The sequence below is a fragment of the Phocoena phocoena genome, chromosome 17 (genome assembly GCF_963924675.1).
Source record: "Phocoena phocoena chromosome 17, mPhoPho1.1, whole genome shotgun sequence".
Classification (NCBI taxonomy): Eukaryota; Metazoa; Chordata; class Mammalia; order Artiodactyla; family Phocoenidae; genus Phocoena; species Phocoena phocoena.
Genome location: NC_089235.1, coordinates 79,440,084 through 79,464,776, shown reverse-complemented (window position 1 = coordinate 79,464,776; position 24,693 = coordinate 79,440,084). Strand labels below are relative to the sequence as shown.

At 63.4% G+C, this 24,693-nt stretch overlaps 1 protein-coding gene across 3 annotated transcripts in view; it reads right to left on the bottom strand.

Moving 5' to 3' along the window:
• The window catches only part of ADGRB1 (adhesion G protein-coupled receptor B1), a 70,991-nt gene that overhangs the window by 19,588 nt on the left and 26,710 nt on the right, over window positions 1-24,693 (bottom strand). For all 3 annotated transcript variants that reach the window (XM_065895541.1, XM_065895540.1, XM_065895542.1), the window contains exons 17-20: window positions 8,849-8,990; window positions 2,711-2,814; window positions 1,136-1,238; window positions 300-450 (exon numbers count right to left, since the gene is read on the bottom strand). In XM_065895541.1, the coding sequence (XP_065751613.1) occupies window positions 300-450; window positions 1,136-1,238; window positions 2,711-2,814; window positions 8,849-8,990 (500 nt within the window). The remainder of the gene's footprint in view (window positions 1-299; window positions 451-1,135; window positions 1,239-2,710; window positions 2,815-8,848; window positions 8,991-24,693) is intronic.

The following is a 24,693-nucleotide window of genomic DNA, read 5'->3' as shown; positions in this document are numbered from 1 at the left end:
ATGAGGACCCACAGAAACGGGGGGGGGCGCCGGATCAGCAAGTAAGACGGGACGCCTGGCCGCGTCTGAATTTCAGATAAAAAATGGAAAAACTTTCTATCGTAAGTATGGCCCCAATAATGGATCGGGCGTCCTCATACCACAGAGTTATTCCCTCACCTGACATTCAAACACAACGAGGCAACCCCTTGGAGTGGAGGCCTGGAGGGAAGCTCAGAGGAGAGAGAGCTGCCAGGGGCCGGGAGGAGGGCCGGGTCAGAGAGGGGGGCCCCGCCGCCCGTTGGCCCCGTGGCGCTCACCCCAGCCCAGGCACAGGAAGCGCTTGCGGACCAGGCGGTTCCGGAGGCGGCCCGTCACGGCCATGTAGGACTGCCAGGCCTCGGTGAGCACCCAGCAGAAGGAGGACAGAAAGAAGAAGTGCAGGAAGGCGGCCACCAGCGTGCACACCACCTGCGTGGCGGGAGAGGCGGAGAGGCGCTCGCTCACCCGACCCCGCCTGCCCCGGCGACCCCGCCTGCCCCGGCGACCCCTCCTGCCCCAGCGACTCCGCCTGCCCCGGCGATCCCGCCTGCCCCGGCGAGGGCCCGAGTCCAGCGTCCGCACAGTGACCAAATCAACTCCCCAGGTAGGACGCCAGCCAGCGCTCACCCGCTCCACCACCCTGAGATGGGCTGTGGTACATCGCGGTCCTGGTGGGTGCTTGCGCGACTCCACCCACCAATGCCAGGGACAGACGCCCCTCTCCCCGGCTTCCTCATCCACTCACACACGCACCAAACGCCGCAGGAGCCCACCCGCTCAGCAGCTGGTCCCCCGGAGGCCACACGGCGACAGCCTGGTACCAATGGTGGGCCGGGGCCGGGGCTTGAGCTGGCTCATGTCAAAGCGCCAGTCCAGCTGGAGGCTCCAGACACCAAGTCCCCACGCCCTGGCCAGGTGTCCCCACGCCCTGGCCAGGTGACAGGCCCCTCCGGACCGAGCCACGCGGCTGCTGCGGCCAAAGGACGGCAAAGGGGTCCGCACAGCTGTGGCACCCTCCTCCCTAAGCTTCTGCTGTGGACGCTCACCATCACCGCCATCGGCGCCCCCCAACCTGGGACGCTGGGGCGCGCGCGGCACAGCACAGGCCACTTACCTTATTGCGGGTCTGGGTCTGCCCGATGAGGATGAGGGCGTTGGAGGAGATGATGGACAGGCAGAAGTTGATGAGGATGACGGACCGCTCTGAGCGGATGTACCTGTGGGAGAGGGTGGGCGGCCATGATCGGCGTCCGGAAGGGTCTCAGCTTCACAAGAACCGGGGTGCTGTAGCCACTAAGGCCAGCGCCACCTCCTCCCCGCAGGCACCGCTGCCAGTACCAGCACCGTCACCCCCACGGTCTCCAGCTCCACCACCACCACGTTCCCTCTCAGGGTCGCCAACTCCACGGGGTCCTGAACACAGCTCACAGGGAAGGAGGTGTTTGAAGACCGTGGGCCAAAACCTCAGAACCACAGCGGCCTCGGGGGAGGCGCTGGGCCAGGGGGCCAAGCACGCCTCCAGGGGATTCAGGACAGATGGTCTGGGCAGGGGCTGGTGGGAGGGGCACTGGATGTTTCCGGGTCACTGACCCTCTGGTGCCTCTGCCCTTGGGCAGGATGGGGTGGTGGGGGGCAGGAAAGCAGAGGCCACCCCTCCCCCAATGGCCACATCGACCCCTCCTCGCTGGCCTCTGGCTGACATCGTGCTGCCCTTGGAGCTGACACACTGGGAATCTGGCTGGGCCCAGCGGGTGGCTGCTGGGTGGGTGACCTTGGCTTGACCCTCCCTGTCCTACTGTCCCAAACCCCTGCTCCTCCGGGCCCAAAGTGGGACGCTTGGGGGAAGGGAGTCTGTGCACACGTGTCCCTTGCCCCAGGGCTGGTGACCGGCAGCGACGGGGTCGCCCCACACCCCAGGGGCCAACACTGGTCAGACAGCACCCAGGGCACAGGGGTCTGTGAAGAGGCCTTGTGGCCTGGGGGAAGGGGTGTGGGGCAGGCGGCCCAGCAGAGACCCCCATCCTGACACTTGACCCCGGGCTTGGGGAGTGACCCTGCACATCCACGTGACGGAACAGACAACAGGCAGGGAAGTCATGATCTTGGGGTCCCCGTGGTCACGGGGCAGGGTGCTCAGCTGGGGAGTGGGCTTGGGGCGCACCTGCCAGCCCCTGTGAGTGGTGGTGCGGGCCCAGCGCCATGCAGGAGCAGGCAGGCCTGGCATCCCTGGCCTGCACCTGTGCCCCCACCATCAGTGCCACGCAGCCTCCACGGAGCAGCCACCAGGGAGGGCGGGGTGGTGGTGACGACGGAGTGACGGGTGCTGCTAACTGGGAAGCTGGGGAGGAAGGATGCTGGGTCCCCGCCCCCCACGGCTGCCCTTGGTGGGAGAAGGGATGAGACTCGACCCCAGCCAGCCCCTTCCTGGGAAGTGCCCGCACCGTCCGCTCCGCTCCCCTCCCCCGGCACCGTCTGCTCCGCGCCCCTCCCCCCTCCGCCCCCTCCCCCCCGCCCCCCTCCGCCCCCCTCCCCCCTCCGCCCCCCTCCCCCCGCACCGTCCGCTCCGCTCTGCGCCCCCCTCCGCTCCCCTCCCCCCTCCGCTCCCTCCCCCGTCCGCTCCCCTCCCCCGGCACCGTCTGCTCCGCTCCCCTCCCCCCTCCGCCCCCCTCCCCCGCCCCGGAAGCAGCACCTCCACACGGACACGTAGATGACGATGAGCATGAGCAGGGTCAGGGACGACACGCCGCAGCCCACGATGAGCGCCACCGACGGCACGACCGCCTTCTCCATGTTCTGGTGGGTTCCGGGGCCGGGGACAGAGAACAGGGTGAGGGGGCCCGGGCAGACACGCCGTGGGGGGCGCCTTCCCCCTCCAGCCCTGCATTCCCCGCAGGCGCCCCTGCCCAGCAGCCCTCGGCTGCCCTCCTGCAACGCTCTGAGCACCCCCCACGCCAGCCCCTTCTGGCCTGGGCTGCCCCGGCGAGGGGTCTCACCCCCTGCTGAGGGCAGGGTCTTTGTCTGTGCCCCGCCCCGGCCCCACTGGTAGAATGAGTCGTGTGCCCAGCCTGGCAATACGTCCCCCACCAACCCCAGGGAAGGACTCCCCCACCCTGAGTCACAGGTGAGGTCATGGAGGCAGCAGGCCCAGCGCCCCGCCACGGACAGCTCTCCCCGGCTCCGTGGCTCTGCAGTTCCGGCCGCGGGCAGAAGCCACCGCTCTCTGAAAGGGGCCCAGAGCTCCAGCTGCACCTAACGGGGCACTCAGCACCCACCCCTCGAGACCCGGCCCCTCCCTGACAGCCGCTCCACCCACAGCCTGCACCAGGCGCTCATCCACCTCCTCCCTCCAGCGGGCCCCTTCCATCTGGGCTGGGCCTCTGCCCTCCATGCCCCCAGGCCAGCCCCCGGGCTCCTCCCCAAGCAGCAGCCAGTCTCAGAGTCTCCCATGCCACCCCACCACGGCCCAAGTTGTGTCCGAAGGCCCCAAAGGCCACCACGTCTGGCCCTGCCCCCCTTCAGCTCGTGAGACCAACCCCCCGCACTGGGCTGCCCCCTCGTTCCCACTCAGCGCCTGGCTCAGCCACTCCCTCTGCCAGGATGCCCTGCCCAGCCGTTGCGTGGCAGTGCCTCGGGCCATTCTGGTCTTCACTTGTCCCTTCTCAGAGAGGCCAACGGACCCCACTGCTCCCCACCACGTGGCCCAGTGCAGCCCTAAGCACCGGCTGGTCCTTGCTTACACATCCCTGTGTGCCCCCCGACGTGACCGCGTGAACGACGGCCACACCACAGCCCAGTGCCCAGCACACACGGCAGGCGGACCACGTGTGCTTGCTGAGGAATGACCCAGGTCCCTCTGTGTCCAAAACCCAAAGGCAAACGGAGGGACTGGAGAGAGCGAGTGCCCACCGCTTCCAGGGCTGGAGATGACGGGAAAGCTTGGCCAGGGGACAAGGGGCTTCTCGTGGGCTTCCCCACCCCAGAGCTGACAACTTCCTGCCCGTCCCAAGTCTAACTTGGCCGGCACCCTTCAGACCCCCTGCTGACCCCAGCACGTGGCAGAGCGAGACTCCCACCCACTTCCTAAAGCCACGGTGGCCCTTTCTGCCCTCAGATGGGACCTTCCACCTTCCTTGGGAGCCTAAGTTCCCGGGGCTCCTGCACAGGGCACCCCAGGGCCCACCCCACTTGACACAGCTGCCTCCCCCGCCCCTCGCCATGGTGACCGTGCTGTGCTCTCCATCCGAGGCCTGGACTGCCCTTCCCCACACTGGAGGCACCATCTCCCGCCCCCAGGTCCCTCTGCTGTCCCTCTGTCCCAGCCCTGTCCCATGGCTGGGGGTGCCTGTCTGTCCCTGCAGCCCGGTCTCCTCATGTCTGCGAGCCCCCTGTGGCCAGGCCTGGCGTGGACGCTTGGTCAATGTGACTGGCTGGATGAATGGAGACCAGGAAGGCAGAGGCTCCAGGAAAAGCGAGAAAGTCGTTCAAGGTCACCCAGGCATCAGCGATCCCTGGGGGCCTGGCCCGGGTGAGGCTCCGGCACACACGTCTGTGTTTCCATACAGGCAGTTGGAGGGCTCCGGGTTGCGGCCAGCACCCCTGAACTCACCAGGTAACCTCAGAGGCCCGGCCAGCCACGCAAGTCATGGGTGACCGAGTAAGTGGCTCAGGCCTGCTTCGTGGCTGGCTCTGGCCCCGACCTCCGTGGCCATCTGCCTCCATCTGCCCTCATTAGGCCTGGCAGCCGCACGCCCGCCAGCTCGCCCACCTGCCCTCCCGTGCCCTCCTCCTCCTCTCCGCCCGGCTCATCCGTCACTCCTGACAGCCCTAGCCCTGCAGGTTCTCAACAATGTGGGCAGGGGTGTCAGGGATCTCAAGGTCTTGTTGGGAGGGCTGGACCGGAGACCTTAAGGGTGAGAGACTGGTCCCAATCCACGCAGAGATCAGGCAGAAGCAGGCTGGCCTCCTGCTGGAGACTGGCTCCCCAGCCAGGCTCCCAGCCACCCCAGGGCCTTTGCACATGCTGGTCCCGCCACCCAGCGCTCTTCCCCTGACCTTCACACGGCTGGCTCTTCTCTCGGCTTGGCTGTCACCTCCTCACAGAGGCTCTTGCTGGACATTCAATCTGAGCCAGCCCCTCATCTCTCTGCCCGTCCCCTTGTCTTGAGTCTCTTCAGGGCACCAGACCCTCCCCACCCTCCATCTTTACCATTTACGTGGTTGTTGTCAGTTTCCACCACGTGAATTCCCTACCTGCAATCTTCTCCCAACTCTTACATGTCTCACGTGCCCTAAACACTGATTTCCTTCCTATGGTGCTGTCTTTATCCCGTCTCCGCTCCAACACCACACGTGGCTCACAGCTACCCACGTGAACGAGCCCTACTCCAACATTGCCTGACCCCTGATCCCGGGCACACGCTGAGCCTTGATTCTGGTCAGATTAGCAGCCCAGTTTCGGGCACATCACAGAAGCGACGCCTCCAACAACTACGCCTTACAGACTGTTTACTACACGCCAGGCTGTGTGGATGCTGTAACTACCTCAACAGGTTCAGTCCCCACCAGGCTGAGGCAGGTGGCCTCGCCCCCTCAGATGTGACTCAGAGCAGTTACTCAACCCTCCGTGGTCACAGGCCTGCAGCGGCACAGCCGGGACCTGACACTCCGGCTGCACGCAAGGGGGGGATGGTCTCATCTTCCTCCACTCCATGCCGCCCGGATCTAACCCTTCCCTGGCTCCTGGGGTGTGACCACAGCACCCCTTCTCTTCCGTCTTCTCTGGGGGCCTTGCTCTGGACTCCGGTCCCGAGACCACTCCATACCCCGAGATGCCAGCGGCCTCTGCCCGCTCAGACCGAATCCCCACGCACACACCCAGCTCTGCGGGTGGAGACGGGCAGCATCCACCCCCACCCACAGCCCAGCTCTCCGCTGCTACCATCCCACCTGCTGGTGGGTTATTCTGCCCTCACGCCTGCTGGGATCCCTCCAGGACCCAAGCCCACCACCTCCCAGCCACCCAGCTCCCTGGACCTCGGGCTGACGCTCTAACTCGCTGAAGCTCGCTGAAGCTCTAACTCGGGCAGCGCCCGCACCCCCGCCCTGCCTGCCCGCCGAGCTCCACCCGATCTTCCGCTTGCTTCTTGCCTTTCTCCCCGTCCCTGGGGCGACCATCCCTCCTCCCTGCCGAGCCTGCTGGGAACTCCTGCTCACCCCTCAGGGCCCTACTCCACACCTCCTCCTCGTGCCCGTCTCCCAAGCTACCCCTGGAAGGAAGGAGGCTGGTGCTGAGCCCCCAGAGCACCTCCTCCCTCCAGCCTGGGCTTGTCTCCCCGTCAGACCCCATGCCCCTCGAGCGCCCAGTCGCGGGCACTCAGAGGGGTCGGCACGGCGTGATGGGCTGCAGGCCAGCAGTCTCCCTCTCCCTCTCGGCCCTTGCCCACTCAGCATCTCTGGGGCCAGAGCTGGCTGGGAGAAGAGAGGAAGGTGGCGATGGCTCTGAGAGCAGGTGAGCACAGGCGAGCAACCCAGCACGGGCCAAGCCCCCCCACCCCCCCGCGCCCTCCCAGCATGCTCCTCTGAGCCACGCCCAGGCCTTCAGGGGGTCACAGGGTCAGCCAGAGCCCACTACTGTGCTATCGGAAGGAGGAGGAAACTGAGGCTCCCCGCGGCCAGGCAGCCTGCCCTTGGTCCCATGGCCAGGGGGTGGCACCGTGGCCACTGACGGCTCCCGAACCCTCAGACTCAGCTGTCTCTTCTGGGATGTGGGGATCGGGTGCCCCGACCTGCCAGCCTGCGTCTCACCCTCCTGTGCAGATCAGGCTGACACCAGATGCCCCTCTGACTGCAGCTGCCGAGTGCCCTGCCAAGCAAAGCCTTGAACCCTTCAGAGACCAAAGCTCTGCCTGCCCGTCCTGGCACAGGGCTCCCGTCCTGGCACAGGGCGCCCGTCCGCGCACCCTCAGAGGCACCGCTACGGGTCAGCTCTTCCGAGAAAGGCCCCCTGGGCATCCCACTCCTCCACCCCCGAGCTCCCCCAGCGTCAGCTGCTCAGCCCTCACCCAACACGCTCTCCATGCCAGGTGGCCCTGGGCTCAGCCCCCGAACGGGATGCCACCTCTCGAAGATGCAGTGGCCCTGCCACGCTCCAGGCCCTGTCCAGGAGGGTCCCTGTCAACCGGCGAAGCCCTCGCAGCCACCCGGAGCAGCATGGGGCCATTTCCGTTTTACAGGTGAAGAAACCGAGGCTCAGAGAGACTGAAGGTCAGTCTAGGGTCACCGTGCGTAAGGGACAAGCCTGCATTTCAAGATTCGACTGGCACTGACCTCCTACAGGCCAGACCCTGGGTTGGGAGAGGGGATCTGGGCATGTGTCCCGCTCTGGAGCACCCCCTGCCCCCCAAGGAAGGGCAGCCCCCAAGGCGGGCCCTGCCCTGCTTGCTCCAGCCTCGCAGGGGACCCAGGAAGTCCCAGCCCCACTGGTTGCTCCCCTGTGCAGAAAGCCATCTCTTCTGGGGAGCCCCCAGCATGGCCCCGGCTGCTGCCTTCAGGGGCGGGTCCCCAGAATCAGCAACACCGACAGTCCTGTCACAGGGACAGCCTGAGGGGGAGGGCACACTGGGATCTGGGCCAAGACCACAGACCCCTCCAGCAGAGTCACCCCAAGACTCTAAGCAAGCCCCCCACCCCAAGCCTCGATTTCCCTGCCTGTCGATAGTAGGGTTAGTGGCAATGACCTCTAAGGTCCTGTCCAGCTCTGACCCTCCAGGGGATCCTGGCTGACAATATCGCTCTCTCTCCCCACGTCTCAGAGGACAAAGGAGGGGGGCAGACTGTTCTCAGAGAGGCCTGGGACCATCTTCCACATGGAAACTGGGGTTCCATGAGCAGAGAGCTGCGCCATCCCCATCTGACGAGGGCCAGCCACCCCAAACACCCCCAAATCGGTGTCCCACTCCCAGTCCGTCCTCCATATCTGCCGCCTGAGAATACTTCCACACCAGGCCGGGGCCAGGGGGCTCAATGAGCAAAGACCCCTAACCTTTCCCTCCTCGGGGGGCCTAGTGACCCAGCTGGGGGATCCGGCTTTCCTAGATCCAGCGAGTGCGGCTTGGCCCTGGGCAAGAGCGCCCACCAGCCCCAGTTGGCCGGCCCCAGCCAGCAAGCTGGCCCCAGATGCTGTCGCCATAGAAACTGGCAGCCCCCACAAGAATCACGAGAACAAAAAGGAGGCCCCTGAGATGATGGGGCCTTCCCGGGGAGGGCTGCCAACCTGGGCCAAGCCCAGCACCCTCTCCACCCCCGGGACCCGTACATGGGGACGCAGTTGCCTCCAGAGCCCACGGTCCACTTGGGGTGGGTGGGGAAGGACTCCAAGGAAGGTGGCAGCTCCTCCCCCTCCGTGTCCCAGGCAGGCCAGGAGCCTGCAGCCAGCTGGGGGAAGGAACCCCACTAAGTGAAGGTGTCTACCCGCCTCTGTCAGGCCAAGCCTTCCTCCAGCCCCTAGGGCCGGGGGCCCAGACTGCCCGGCTCCCCTGAGGACCGGCTTCCTCCAGGGTCCTAGGCCCCCAAAGAGATTGTGTGGGGGACTCACTCACCCATCAGTCACTCTTGGGGCCCCGGCCTGGCTCCTCCCAGGTCAGTCCCCAACTCCACATCGCCACCCACTCAGCTCCCACCCGTCCTCTCTAGAGGCCCGGGCCCAGCCGGCCAGGCCACGGGGGCCGGCGGAGCGCAGCCGCCCTTCCCCACGCCGGCCCCGGAAGCCCCCGCCCCGCGCGCCCCCGCCCCGTCCGCCCGCCCGCCGCGCGCCCGGCTGGGGTCTCACCGCGTCGGCGCTGAGCTGGGCTAAGATGGCGAAGGTGGAGAGCCGGTCACAGAGGCAGCGCGTCCGGAGGGCATCGAGGGGCACCGTGCGGCAGCCGCGCCACGACCAGGGCCCGAGCTGCGGGGGGGCGGGGGAGGAGGGTCTGGGGGGCGGGACAGACGGGGGGAGGGGAGACAGGGGCGGCGTGAGCGGCTGCCGGCCGCGCCCGGGCCCCGCGTCCCCGGCCCGCGTCCGCACCTGCGCCCGCCGCCGCGCGCGCCCCGCCGGCCCTCGGAGCCCTGCGCCCCATGGCCGCCGCCGAGCCACGGGAGAGCGACTCGCGGGAGCGCGGGCCTGCGGGGCCGGCGGGGTGCCGAGCCCTGGCCCCGCGCCCAGAGAGCGCCCCGCCCCAGCGCCGGGCCGGGAGGGGCGCGTGGGCGCACGTGGAGCCGGGCGCCAGCTGGGGGGCGCGGCAGCCTGCGGTGCGCGCGCGGGCCGGGGCGGGATGAGGGGCGCTTCTGCGCCTCCGCCCCCGTCCCCCGCGTCGCGCTGGTGACCTTGGGACCACCCCGCTCCCACAGCCACCTCCCCCGGCTCCGATCGGCCTTCTCCTCGCTCCCCCCCACCACCCCGGGGGTCGGGGAAGCAGCCTGAGCGTGCCCCCTGCCGTCTGACCCAGGGCCCTCCTGCTGTCTGCCGCTCGGGTGGCTCTGGTTCCCTTGAAACCAGCGCTTGTTAGGGCCTCAGTGCGCCGGACTGAACTACTCTGCGAACCAGTGGCTGTTGATCTAAGTCCCCCACCCCCATGCCGGCCCACTTGTCTGGCAGCGCCCGCAGAAGGTGCCCATGGAGTGCCCTCCCCAGGGCCCTGGGCCTGCAGGCTGGAGGGCTCCAGGCTGAAGAGTCGAGACTGAAACCGCTGTTAGGGAGCCACAGCTGGGAGTGATCTCCTTCTGACCCCAGGGCCGAAAAAGCACCCTCGGCCCCCAAATAACTCAGACCCGGTGTCTGCCCCGGGACTTTCGGGGGGGCAATTCCAGGTCTCTGCGGCAAGGGTCCACCCCCGGCCCGCCCTAGATCCCTCAGCCCCAGCCCCAGAAGGAGGGAGCTGCAAGGGAGCTGCCTTCCAAAGCCTTCAGCCTGTCTCCCCCATCCCAGGCCCTCTGTATGGAAGGCGGGCTGGGGGTGTGCACTCCCAGGGGAGCCCTGACCCCCACACACTGAGCGGGCTCAACACCTGGATTTGCAAGCAACCATCCTGGGCTACCTTCTGGCTGTGTCACCTGGGAAGTCAGCTACCACCCTAGCTTCAGTTTCCTCATCTCTAAAATGGGGAGGAGACGGTCGGGAGGCTGACGGTGGGACACCGTCAAGGCACCCCCGCCCCCCAGCCCAGCACCTGCAAGAACGTCTTTAGGAAAGCTTAGGGTCTCAGCTCTGGGCATCCCAGAACCCAGAGCTGCTTTTGTTGAATTTGGGATGTTATACAATCTCCTTTCCGAGCTTCAGGCCCCAGGGGAGAAGGGACACACTCTGGGCCGGCTGGATGCCCTCGAGTCTGCTTTTCTCTCTTCATTTTCCCCCCATGGGGAAGGGCCTGCCCCTGTTTTACAGAGGAGGAGAACTGAGGCCCAAGGTGACAGCTAGGCAGAGGCTAGGCCCTGGCTCCGTGGGGTGCATCAGGGCTCTGTGGCATCCCTCTCACTAGCACTGGCCCATGGGGGCCAGGGTTTGGGGGGCCCAAAGCTCATCCATCTTAGGGGCCCTCATAAAGAATGCCACGGGAGGGCCCCCGGAGCTTCCACCTCTTTGGCTCCTGACCACGCCTCCGCCTGAGCCTCCCCGCCTTGGCCCACCTGAACCCGTGCTGGCCCCGGGAGGAGCCGAGGTGCGCCTGACTACACAGCACAGCAGTGCCCAGGCAGGGCCTTGACCGCAGCCCCTGGGATGGAGGCCAGGGGCTCGGCTGCCTGTGTGGTCCCACCCCCTGGGCCGCCATCCTGCACACCCGGCGTCCCTGGCGTGGAGTGGAGCAGAAGTCAAAAGCTACTAAGGCCCCGGAAGAGACCTCTTCTCCCCTTCCTCTAGAAAAGAAGACCCCAATGACCACAGAACCAGAAACAAGACCTGGGGGATGGAAGGATCAGGAGAGGGAGTGCGGGGCCCTGGAGAGTCCTGGGAGATCCAGCGTGGTCCCCCCACACCCTCAGCGGGGCTTTACCAAGGCCTCACTCAGCTGTGCTGTGCACATCACACTCCCGTCTCCCCTCATCCCCCAGCACTACGCAGAATGGGCACAGAGCGCTGAGCCCCAGCTGCCCTTGGTCCCTCCCAGCCCCAGAGCACCCCATTCTCACTCCTGGGGTGCACGTGCAAGCCACTGACCAGACGCCAAGATGGCCAAGGAAGTGCAGGCCAGGAGTCCCCAAGACCCAGGACGCTCCGGGCAGGAGGCCTGTGGGCTGTTCCGGCCTGGAGACAGTGCCTCCCTCCCTCTCAGGCTTGTCCACGACATTGGCCACGTGCCCGCTCCTAAGAGCAGGAGTCTGTGGCCGGCCGGTCCTGGGTTCACATCTCAGCTCTAGTGTTCTCACAGTCCAGCCACGATGCTGCCGCAGCCCTCCTACTCTGGGTGAGCGGGGGGGACCCCGAACCCATCTTTTCCGCCTGCTGAAGGCTGCTGGGAGGGTTGGGAAGGGACAGCACCCCAAGGGCCGGGGTGAGGGGAGCCAGGCTGGCTGGGGCCGGTAGGCTGGCAGGTTCCCAGGCAGTGCTGGCGGGTCTGCAGGGCGCCAGGCTGACGGCTGCTGGCCACCTCCTGGGAGAAGTCCAACCCAGGCTGCGGGTTAGCCCTACAGGACTCCTGCTATGGGCACCAATTAGCTTATCAGCCTCCCAGGGGAGGCGACAACGAGGAGCAGGGCCCACCCTGCTAACGGTTCAGCCAGGGCCTGCCCCTGCAGCCTCAGGCCACGGAGTGCACGAGGAGGCGTCCGCCCCTGGTCCAGAGGACCAACTTCTGGGGCTGGCAGCCTGGGGGGTGGGCAGCTCCTGGGCTCACCCAGACCCTGCAAGACCTCTGCAAGCTCCCCGGCCTCGGCCCCTCCCCACTCCATGGTCCCCCTGGCTCTGGCAGGCCATTGACACGCAACACAGGGACAGGGACCGTCCCCTTGTCCCCTCCCCCACCTCACCTCAATATTAATAGCTTCCTGTGCATTTTATCATTTAATCTTTGCAATAATCCTCAACTCAGCTGTGTAGATAGAGAAACTGAGGCTCAGAGAAGTGGTATGATTGCCCGAGGCCACGCAGCAAGACAGCAGGAGGGCCAGGATTCCAGTTTTTTATCTGTCTGACCAACCTACAAGGCCTACAGTATTTGAGCCACTGAACTCTGCGGAGCAAATCTGAAAGGGACCCTCGAGGATGGCCCAAGGCCCAGACCAGGTGGAGGGGGGGCCTGCCTAAGGCCCATCCCACACCAGGGCAAAGCTCGGTCAGTGGAGCTTCCCCAGGCCATTAGCTGTGCTTTCTGTGTTGCGCTGGGCAGCAGTTGAGGGCTGGCTGGAGCAGGACGGGTGGGCGGTGGTCCCCGACCGGTGGACCCTCGCTTGCATCTCAGGCACACCCTGAACTGGGAAAGGTCAGGGGACCCTCAGCCCTCTTTCTTCAACAAAACCTCTAGGACGTATCCTCTTATACCCACAACATCTGGAAGTTCTTCACCATGTCTGACCGAAATCCCTCCCACTGCAGGTGACACCTGTTACCATCTCTGCAACACAGGCAGGCTGTTCCCTCCTCACACACACTCCCACATGTGGGAGACCATTGGTCGCCTCTTGACTGAGCTTCAGAAACTTGGAATATCTGGGGCACAGAGCCACGCCCCCCTCCCAGGCCCAGGCCCGAGGAATCTGGGTCAGTGACACCCACCTGCGCCTCCCCACCCCCGGGTCCAGGGCGAGAGAAGAAGCTGGAGCCGGGGCCCCTGCCAGCACGAGGAGGGCGGGAGCCCCTCCCTGCCTGAGTTGACGGGAGGTTGCAGGGGGCCCTGGGCACCTCAGATCAGAGCTCCCAGAGAAAGGCTGTGCCTCCCCCATCGACCAGGGCCCCCAGGAAGGTCCAGCCATCACCCACCCCTCTGCAGGCCACCAGTTCCTCACCACAGGCTCCTCCCACCCTGCTCCTAGCAAAGCCCCCGAGTCACCAAACCCAAGGGACAATTTCCCGCCCCTTTTGCTCCACTTCTGAGCTCTGAGCTGGCACCCCTCCGCACGGGCCCCCGCTGTGCATCCTGACCCTGAGCTGAGACCTGAGTTTCCTCTGCCGCCCCCGACCCCTTGGACGCCTTGGGGTCAAGTCCTGAATACACGGTGCATCCTCCCTCCACCACCACGCCACCCTCACCCACCCACCTCGCTCCCTGGGCAGCTGCCCCCTGCTCCGGCCTCCCCGGCCCCCCCGGCCCCGAGTGCTCCTTGACAAAGTGTTAGGCCAGTCACCGCCACGGTGCGCGCGGCCCCTCCGGTGGCTGTCCGTGCCCTGCACACCGGCCAGCTGGGCCCGGCCTGGACGGCTCCGCCTCCACGGCCACAGCCACGGGCCAGCGCCCTGGCTCTCACGGCAAGGCCGTCCCTGACCCGTGGCCTCCATCCGTGGGTCCTGCCGCCTCGGCCCGGTTCTCCCGCCACGTGCGATGGCCTGATGGGAGGGCAGGCCTGGGGCTCGGCTGGCTCACCCCGCTGCCCGCACCCCAGTGGGGTCGGAGTGCTCAGCCAGGACTTGATGTGGGTGGACAAGCAAGGCCCCTCTTTACCGCTCCAACTTGGCGGCCGCCTTCGGGACCCTCCCTCCCTCCTTCCTTCTCATACCTACAGACCCATCTGCAACTGACCTTCCTTGCAAGAGGCACTGAGAGTCTTACTTCTGCCCCCCACGCTGCGGCTACCACCCTGGTGGGACCCACCACTGCCAGCCTCCGCCCTGCGCTCCACCGCCTGTCCCCGCGCCACCATTTGAAATATCCCAGGACGTGCCGTCCTCTGCTCAAGACCTCCCCCCGGCTCCCTCCTCACTCAGGGACCCACAGCCCCTGGGGACTGGCCACCCCCTCCCTGAGCCTCCCAGCTCTCCCCCTTGAGCCTCCCCTCCAGCCACACTCAGACCGCGAAGCCCAGCTCCCCGCAACTCGCGCCCGGTGCAGACCCGCCTCACCCAGCGCCTGTGCCAGAGCCACAGCCGTATCCTGGTGCCCAGGTGAGTGGCTCAGAGCAGGCAGCCGGGCCCCTGCCCCGCTCAGGAGACCCCGCAGGGGACCTCCCCTGGGGCCCAGGCTGGGTGGGGGCCAGGGCATGCCGGAGGCCCTGGGAGGAGGCTCGGCCTATGGTACCACTCCGTCCCGGTCCCTGCCGTGCCCGGACGTGCTCGTCCATCCCCGCCCCGGGAGGAGGAACTGGGCACCTGAGGCCTGTTCCCACCTCTGGGCCAATTCCCTGCCGGCCACTCAGAGCTGAGCTGCCTCCCCTACGAAGTGGGCATAAATCCTCCCCCCACATGCTGTCCAGGGAGACCACAGGGACACAATGCCCAGCACAGGCCCCGGCACACTCGTGGGACATCAGGGGACAGTAACAGAGGGTGCGTGGAGAGCCCCCCGCCGGCCTGCTGAGCCAGGGCCTCCGCTGCATTCAGGATGCCTCCTGTCGGCCCACGAAGCAGGTGCTATTATGGGACTGTGTGCATCAGGGTCCCCTGGGGTTTGATGGGCTAATTCACACTGGAGTGTGAGTGACTCACAGGTGTCCCCCCACACAGCAGAGAGAAGCCAGAGTGGGCACAGCTCACCCCAATGAGGGAACAGGGAGTGGGCAAGGTGTCTCTGCAGGCAGGGGCTTCTAGGAGCCCCTGAAAACTCCTCAGACTGGCCGTCGTGCTCCCCAAACCATGCATTCCAGGCACAAGCCCTGCTGAATCACACGTCACACATCCAGGGTGCCTACCTCCCACCTCCGCCTACTGACCTCTGACCCACAGACCAAGCCTCGTGCTGAGCCTCCTCTTCCAGGGAGCCTGCCTGGATAAGCCGTGAGTTCCTGAGCGCTGCACCTGGCTCCTCCAACAGGTCCTACCCTGCCGCCGTGCTGGGGCTCCCTTCTTGGGTCCTACCTCACCCAGCGGCTGGAGCTCATCATGACTCCCAAGCAACCCCTCACCCCCACTATCCCAGCCCTGGCAGCCCTGCCTCCTTGCGCCAGCCCAGAGGAACCACCGGTGACTCAGAACACAGGCGCCCTCTCCTGCCTCCAGGCCTTGATCTTGACCAGTCCCTCTGACCACACACCCGCCTGCCCCCTGGCTGACTCAGCCTCGTCCTTCGGGGCTCACCCGGGGCATTGCCATCTCCAGGAAGTCTCCTCAACCTCCTGCTCTGTGCCCAGCCCCCTGAGCTGAGACCTGAGTTTCCTCTGCCGCCCCCGACCCCTTGGACGCCTTGGGGTCAAGTCCTGAATACACGGTGCATCCTCCCTCCACCACCACGCCACCCTTACCCACCCACCTCGCTCCCTGGGCAGCCAGAGTGGGCACAGCTCGCCCCAAGGTGAGCTGGTCACTGGCCTGTGAGAACCCCCAGGGCAAGCCCAGGTCAGCTCCATCCCCTCTTGGCTCGGGGCCCGGGGCAATGCTTGTGGCCCTGGGGACCCTGGGGAATGGATATCTGCCTGACCTGGGTCTTGCTGAGTGCATCGCCAGGTGAGACCCATGCCCCCGCAGGCCTGCGTCCCTGCGCATGTGGGGCTGGCTCTCGCGGCACTGACAGTGTCTCAGGCTGGCTCAGCATCCGTGGGGCTGTGACCAGGGCCTCCAGGGCTTCTCACGTTCCCCACGATGCCAATCTCCTGGCTCCCACCTGGCACCAGCCACGCTCTGAGTCAGGGCTTCCGGCCGCAGGCCTGCCCCCAGGCTAGAAACCTGGCCATCCTCAGGGCTCAGCGGCTCTTCGCCTGACCCACCCCACCCACCTGGCAAGGCCACTGGGGCCCCTGGAGAGGCTGGGACCCTGAGCTCTCCAGCCTCGCAAGGAAGTCATCTGGCCTGGGAGGGCCAGGGTCCCGCTAAACCCCAGCCTACCTGCCAACTCCTCCCATCTCAGAGCCCTGCACCCCAGGAACCCTCCCTGAGCCCTTTGCCCCTCACTCAGACCTTCGCCTGGTGCACCTCTGGCCCAGCTCTGTCCAGCCTGTCACTTACCCCTACCAGCTGAGGGGCCAGCGCCTCGACACCCCACCCCCTCATACTCCAGCCGCTGGTGCAGCTGGGGGTCAGGCTGGTCCATCACTCACTCATTCAGCAAGCACGTCCCTCGCCCGCCTGCTCAGGCCCCGCGCTGGGCACTGGGCACCTCCACAGGCACTGCCCTGGCTCCAGGAGACCCCAAACCTCACCACCCTCAGCTGGCCCAGCTTTGCCTCCTCCAAGACACCCTCCCAGACCGCGTGGCCTCGTGAGCGCTCCCCTCTACCCTCCACCCCGCCCTCTCATCTCCTCGGGCTGGCGTCTGACCCTGTCTGCTGCAGTCTACCTCCAAAACTGTGCCATGGGAGCATCCTGGTTCCCATGGGGGGGGCTTCAAATCCCCCAAAGAGCTGAGACCACCACCACGTTAACTGTCACCACAACCTCCACCCTCACGGCTCTCACTGAAACTGCCACCAACATCAGTAACATCACCATCACCATCACCACCACCACCATCAACATCAATACCAGCACCACGTACCAGAGAAACGCAAATCGAAACAACAGTGAGGTGTCACCTCACACCAGTCCGAATGGCCATCATCCAAAAATCCACAAACAATGCTGGAGAGTGTGTGGAGAAAAGGGAACCCTCTTGCACTGTTGGTGGGAATGTAAATTAATACAGCCACTATGGAGAACAGCATGGAGCTTCCTTAAAAAGCTAAAAATAGAGCTACCATATTGACACAGCAATCCCACTCCTGGGCATATACCTGGAGAAAACCATAATTCAAAAAGACACATGCATCCCAAAGTTCACTGCAGCACGATTTACAATAGCCAGGACATGGAAGCAACCTAAATGCCCATCGACAGACGAATGTATAAAGAAGATGTGGCACATGTATACAATGGAATATTACTTACCCATAGAAAGGAACAAAATAGGGCCATTTGCATGGGCTTCCCTGGTGGCGCAGTGGTTGAGAGTCCGCCTGCTGATGCAGGGGACGCGGGTTCGTGCCCCGGTCTGGGAAGATCCCACATGCCGCGGAGCGGCTGGGCCCGTGAGCCATGGCTGCTGAGCCTGCGCGTCTGGAGCCTGTGCTCCGCAATGGGAGAGGCCACAGCAGTGAGAGGCCCGCGTACCGCAAAAAAAAAAAAAAAAAAAAAAAGAAAGAAAAAAAAATAATAAAATAAATAGGGCCGTTTGCAGACGTGTACAGACCTAGAGACTGTCATACAGAGTGAAGTAAGTCAGAAAGAAAAAAACAAATATCATATAATATTGCTTGTATGTGGAATCTAGGAAAATGGTACAAATGAACTTATTTGCAAAAACAGAAGTAGAGACACAGATGTCCGGAACAAATTTATGGAAACCAAGGGGGAAAGAGGGGGTGGGATGAACTGGGAGATTGGGATTGACGTATACCCTCTACTACATATAAAATAGATAACTAATGAGAACCTACTATATAGCACAGGAAACTCTACTCAGTGCTCTGTGGTGACCTAAATGGGAAGGAAATCTAAAAAAGGGGATATATGTATACGTGTAACTGATTCACTTTGCTGTACAGCAGAAACTAACACAACAGTATAAAGCAACTATACTCCAAAAAAAAATTAATAAAAAAATACAATTAGTACATTGAAAAAGAAACAGCATTACATTATCAACAGCCCCACCAGCATCAAGAATGACACAATAATACCACCACCATCCACATCATCAGACCATCATTACCACTGCGTCACCACCATTGCCACTACCAACACCACCAATATCATCAATACCACCACCACTTCCACTCCATCACCACCAGCCCCACTATCAACACCACCACCATCAGCACCATCACCACCACCAACACCATCAGCACCACCATTACCACGTCACCACCATCAGCAACATCATTAACACCGCCACCACCAACAGCACAATCACTACTACCACCATCACCACCACCGTCATCAGTACTGTCATTACCACACATCACTGCCATCGCCATGACCAACACAGTCAACTTCAACACCACTATTATATTATCAACAGCACCACCATCGTCAGCATCAAGAATGACACAGTCATACGACCATCACCATCATCACTACCACCACCATCACCACCACCACCAACATCACCACACAGTCATACTATGACCATCACCATCATCACCATCACCACCATCACCACCACCACCAACATCACCACACAGTCATTACTCCCACCATCACCATCACCACCACCACCACCGTCACCACACAGTCATACTACGACCATCACCATCATCACCACCACCACCATCACCACACAGTCACACTACGACCATCACCATCATCACCACCACCATCACCACCACCACCACCATCACCAACAGTCATTACTCCCACCATCACCATCATCACTACCACCACCATCACCACCACCACCACCGTCACCACACAGTCATACTACGACCATCACCATCATCACCACCACCACCATCACCACACAGTCATACTACGACCATCACCATCACCATCACCACCACCACCACCATCATCACCAACACAGTCATTACTCCCACCATCACCATCATCACCACCACCACCATCACCACACAGTCATACTACGACCATCACCATCATCACCATCACCATCACCACACAGTCATACTACGACCATCACCATCATCACCATCACCAACACAGTCATTACTCCCACCATCACCATCATCACCACCACCACCATCACCACACAGTCACACTACGACCATCACCATCATCACCACCACCATCACCACCACCACCACCATCACCAACACAGTCATTACTCCCACCATCACCATCATCACTACCACCACCATCACCACCACCACCACCGTCACCACACAGTCATACTACGACCATCACCATCATCACCACCACCACCATCACCACACAGTCATACTACGACCATCACCATCACCATCACCACCACCACCACCATCATCACCAACACAGTCATTACTCCCACCATCACCATCGTCACCACCACCACCATCACCACAGTCATACTACGACCATCACCATCATCACCACCACCATCACCACACAGTCATACTACGACCATCACCATCATCACCACCACCACCGTCACCACACAGTCATACTACGACCATCACCATCACCATCACCACCACCACCACCATCATCACCAACACAGTCATTACTCCCACCATCACCATCATCACCACCACCACCACCACCATCACCACAGTCATACTACGACCATCACCATCATCACCACCACCATCACCACCACCACCACCATCATCACCAACACAGTCATTACTCCCACCATCACCACTACCAACACCATCAATATCATCATAAATACCGCTACCATTTCCACTCCATCTCCACTATCCCCACCACCAGCAACACCATCACCACCACCACCACCACCATTATGTTATCAACAGCATCATCATTACTACCACCCTCACCATCATCTCCACTACCAACGCCATCACCATTACCAACGCTAACAGCGGCAACAATAACACAAGCATTATTACCACCACTGCCACCCCACCAATCACACCATCAGCAGTGACACTACCATTGCACCATTATCATCACCAGTCACCATCATCACTACCATCAACAACACACCATTTCCAATGCCGTCACTCTCACCACCAATGCTACCACCACCAACAGCTCAATCGTTGCTGCCACGTCACCATTTCTCCATCTTTTTGGTCACCACAATTACATGATCACCATGGTCACCAGCCTCACCTCTGCTGTTAGCAATACCACCCTGACTGCCATCACCTCTGAACCGGCACCATGTCTGTGGACCAACACTAGGGTGATGGCAACCCCCATCATCAACACTCAACCCACCACGTCCAGGGCACCGTGTAGGCGGGACCCGTCTTGCAGGAGGCCTCACCACCAGCCCCATCAACCATGATGGGCTGAACCCAGGCAACCACGCCATTGCCATTATCCATCCCACCCGTGACCACACCCCACCCTCCAAGCATCTCCTAGCTCACCTGCCTCCCAAGATGAACCTCAAGTTTGTTTCATCATCCCCCATTTCCAGGTGCCTCTGCACCAAGGTCAAGACACCCATGGTCACCCTGCCCTCTCTGCCAAGTTTTCCTGTGTCTACCCCACATCTTGCCCTCCCGCATCCCTAGTCAGCTCCCTGTAGAGATGAGGACATTAGTCCCTGCCCTCCCAATACCACACCAGCAAACCACTGAGCCGCCTGGCAAGCTGGGTTTTTTTTTTTTTTTTTTTTGCGGTACGCGGGCCTCTCACTGCTGTGGCCTCTCCCTGTTGCGGAGCACAGGCTCCGGACGCACAGGCTCAGCGGCCACGGCTCACGGGCCCAGCCGCTCCGCGGCACGTGGAATCCTTCCGGACTGGGGCACGAACTCACGTCCCCTGCGTCGGCAGGCGGACTCTCAACCACTGTGCCACCAGGGAAGCCCCAAGCTGGGGTTTTGATTAAGACCTTTCTGCCTCAGGAAACTAGCAACTGCACACCCCGAGTGGAGGGAAGCAAGTGTCTCGAGGGAGGAGGGTCACTGTGCGCCCTCCAGGCCCGTCCCAGTGGCAGGGACCCCGCAATCCCCCCAGCCCTGTCCTCACCAAGCCTCTTCAAGATCACTGGGGCCATCCAAGTTCAGGGCTTTGCAGGGTCAGGACCCGCAAGCTGGCTGTGTGACCCGCGCAAGCCTCTCCAGCACTCTGAACTTCAGGCTTCTTGTGTGAGGTCTGGGGTCTGGTATGAACTTGGAATGAACTTTTGGCAGAAGGACCAGGCCCAGAACAGGTGCCCAGGAAGTGTCATTCTGTCCTTCCAAAACCCAGTCCCATTCTGCCTGTGCTTGATTACCTCAAGGCCAGAGAGCTCACCCCTCTCTGCTCCTAAAAAGAGGAGCTGGCGGAGGCCCCCAGGCCCACCTCTCACTGGACCACTTGTACCCCAGCACCCCAAATGCTCTCTGCCTCGGTGCCTTTGCACATACTGTGCCTTGGGCATGGGGGGCCTCTACTACCCTCCTGCCCCGGGACTCCAGCTCACCCTTCACGATCAGCCCAAGCTCCCCCTCCCCAGGAAGCCCACTCCTAGAGGTGGCCCCTTATTCCCAGCACGTGGGGCAGTCGTGCCCCATCCCCCTGCCCCCGAGGGCACGTGTTTTGCCTGAGTGGCTCACTGCTGCCCCCCCGCACAGGCTTCTTGGAACCGGGGGGGGGGGGGGGTAACGACAGCGTCTACTTGCTGAGCATTTCCTGGTCCAGCTCCTTAACACAACAGCTCGTCAAGGAATCGCAGCCGCCCCTTGGACAGATGCAGAAACTGAGGCTCAAGGAGGCTAAAGGGCTTGCCCACAGTCACCCGTCAGTGAGAACAGGGCCAGGATTGGCGTCCAGGCTGGAGATCACAGCTCTGCCCCGCCCCCCAGGTCACACAGGGCCCGAACATGTGCCAGGTGAAGCACCTCCCCATTTGACACGACCGTGCAGGGAGCGGATGGAACGACACTGTGGGAAGAGCGGGGGCAAAGGTCTGGCAGCCCGGGGCGTGTGGGAGACTCCGGGAGGATGCGAGGCAGACGGGGGCCCTGCGGGAGGTGGCAGGGTCTGGGCAGGGGCAGCCCCCGCACTGACCCCTCCTCCTGGGAGGACGAAGTGGGCCCAAGTGCTGGGCGGGGGTGAGTGTTCAACCGAGGGCTGACGTCACTATGAGGACACAGAGCTCGGGAGCATCGCAAACAGGAGGACAGGTGAAATCCCTGCCAGGAGCGGCCTCAAGTACCTCTGTCTCCCGCCAGGCCTGGTCCTTCCCGGAGAGGCCCCTGCTCTGTCCTCACCTGCGCCCTCCCTGCACCAAGTGGCCCAACGAGGCAGCTGTCCCCCTCCCCCTAGGTGGCCCCTCTTGGAGCCCCCAGGTCTCAGTGGAGGAGGGAATTGAGCACCCTCCCCACTTCCTGGCACTGCCCCGTGCGCTCAGGGCCCGGCACTGACCTCCCTGTGGGTGCCCCCTCCTCCCTGAGGGCAACGCCAGGCTCTCCTCCTTGTCTCCCCAGCGCCGCCATCACCAGTGCGGGCACAGGAGGCAAGGAGGAGGCGAGGCCTTGAAGGGGCCCCGCCCAGCCCCAGGCCCCGGCGGTGCCACACTCCGCTGACCCCTCGGCCACTTGACCAGGGAAGACAGCGTGGTTGACTCAACCTGCTCCCACCCGCAGCTGCCCGGTGCACCCTGGCGCCCTCCCAACACCGAGCCGCCCAGCACTGCCCGGCGGGGCCCCCGGGAGCTCAGAGCTGGCCACATCCTGTGCCTCCCCTGACCTGTCAGCCCCAGCGCCTCACCCTCGAGTCTCCACGGACACCACACTCATAGGGGTGCACACCCACACCACTGACACAGGGGCACCCAGACACACGGGGCCTCGCATTGGTGGGAAAGCACAGGGATGGGACGCAGCTGGACATGCCTAGCGGGAGACTCGTGGGCCCTGACTCTGCCCCGGAAAGCCCCCCATGCTCAGGAGCCCCCCCACCCCCGACCCTCGAGCACATGTCTGTGATGCTCCCAGCCTGCTCCTGGCACCGGACCCTGACCCCCTCCCCAGACGCGCCTCACCAGGGCGCCACTGGCCCAGCAGTGCTCTTTCCAGCAGGAATAAAAAGAGGGCGAGGGCAGGGGCCCTTAGAATAAGCCCTCCTGAGGGCTTCCTGTGTGCCCGCTGGGCGGGGGAGGTGGCAGGCTGGATGAGGAGACCCAGGCCCTGCGCGTGGCGGGCCTCACACTCTGCGGATACACGGAGTTGCTGCAAATGGGGGTCAGAGCTGGGAGGAAGGGGACAGGGCTGGGGGTGCAGAAAAACAGGCAGAAAGGCCTCCAGGAGCAGGTGGCTTTTGAGGCTGGAGAAGAGCGCACGGGGACCACGGACAAAGGCGCCAAGTGTTCCAGCGGCACCAAAGCGGGGAGTGGCGAGGGGGCCCATGGGGTGGCTGGCGGTGGCTGCGGAGCTGGGCTGCCAGCAGGGCAGTGGGGACGCTCACTGCCCCAGGTTCAGAGCACAGCTGCTGTCCCTGGGCCGTGACCTCAAGGCTGTCTGTCCCTTCCAGCTCCCAAACCCGGCAGGGGACACGCAGGCCCGGGGCTCAGACGCCCCCCGAAGAGAGGGCAGGCCCGCCATAGGCCTCTGCCAGCCCCCCTGCTCCCCAAGGACAAAGTAGGGGGCAGCTCAGAGAAGGGACGGGCGCTGGGGAAGGGCCTGGGCTGCGTCCAGAGCAGAGGCTAGGATGGGTGGGTGGTCTCGCCTCTGGGAGCAGCTCTGCACCCCTCCTCCAGCCCCAGCCCCCATCCAGGTGGGGGGAGCAGAGCATGTCCCCCCACCTCCCTTCTGTGCTCACTGATGACGTGGATCCCGAGGCCCTACCCAGGCCACCAGGGAGGCCTTCTGTGTTGAGCCGTCTCCTACCCCATCCCCCTCCGTGTCCCCCTCTGCCGGCCTCCTCTGCCCCCATCAGGAACCAGCCGGCGTGGGAGAAATTGGGCTGGGAACCGGCTGCTGACAGCGACCTGGGGACCCTGCCAAGACTCCCTTCCGCTTGCCCCCCTCGGCCTGGCCCCTCACCGCCCTCTCCAAGGAAACCAAGGATGGGGGAGGGGCAAGGCTCTTAAAGGGACCAGGACACGTACTTGGGCAAAGGACCCCAGGGAGGGGGCTGGGCCTGGGTCCTCAGCGTCCCCCAGGACAGCTGCACCCAGCAGGGCTGGGGGTCGGCACGGGCAGGGAGACAGCGCAGACTCGCGCAACCCACGGGGCGACCCTGGGCTTGTCACTCTGAGCCCTGGTCCTCAGCCAGACGGAAAGCTTGTGTGAGTAAATGAGAGGGTTCTGAAGGTGCCTGGAGTGGGCTCAGGCTTCGGGAAAGGACCCCACAGACTCTGCGGGAACATCACGCCCTCCACCAGCCTGTCCCAGCGTCTGCTCTGCCGGCTCGTTACAGAGTAAGGGTGTCAAGCGCCCCAACCCGACTGAAGAGGACGCTGCTGCAGGACTTCTCAGAGCCTTCAGAGCTGACTTGAGTGTGGACCCGGGAGCACAAGACACAGTGGGCATAGAACCCTGCCCTCCCTGGAGCCCACGCGGGACTGGTATCGGGCAAAACGCCTCCCAAAAGAAACGCTGGCGTAGCAGGACGAGCACCGTGGAGCGCGTGTGGCCCAGGCCTGGCCTGTCCTGACGTCCCCACACCGGGCCTCAGCTACACCATTTTCAAGTGAGGGCAGAGCAAATGATTTCTGAGGATCTTGCCAGCTCTGACTTTTATGCTCTATGTAACTCTTGGCTGTTTTTAAAAAGGAAACTGCAAAACACTTGCAGCTTCTACCAGTGAGAGATCCAGGGAGCTGTCCTTTCAGAACCACAGAACTTAACTCCAGGGATGTGCTCCTGCCCTTCATCAACCCCCGTCACCACCAGCCCATCCTCCCTGCACCCATCCTCCATCCACCCCCCCATCCACCCTCCAACCATCCATCCACCTACCGACCCCCCCATCCTCCATCCCCCGAAACATTTGAGAATTCTGCAAAGTCCCCCTTTCCCTCCTTA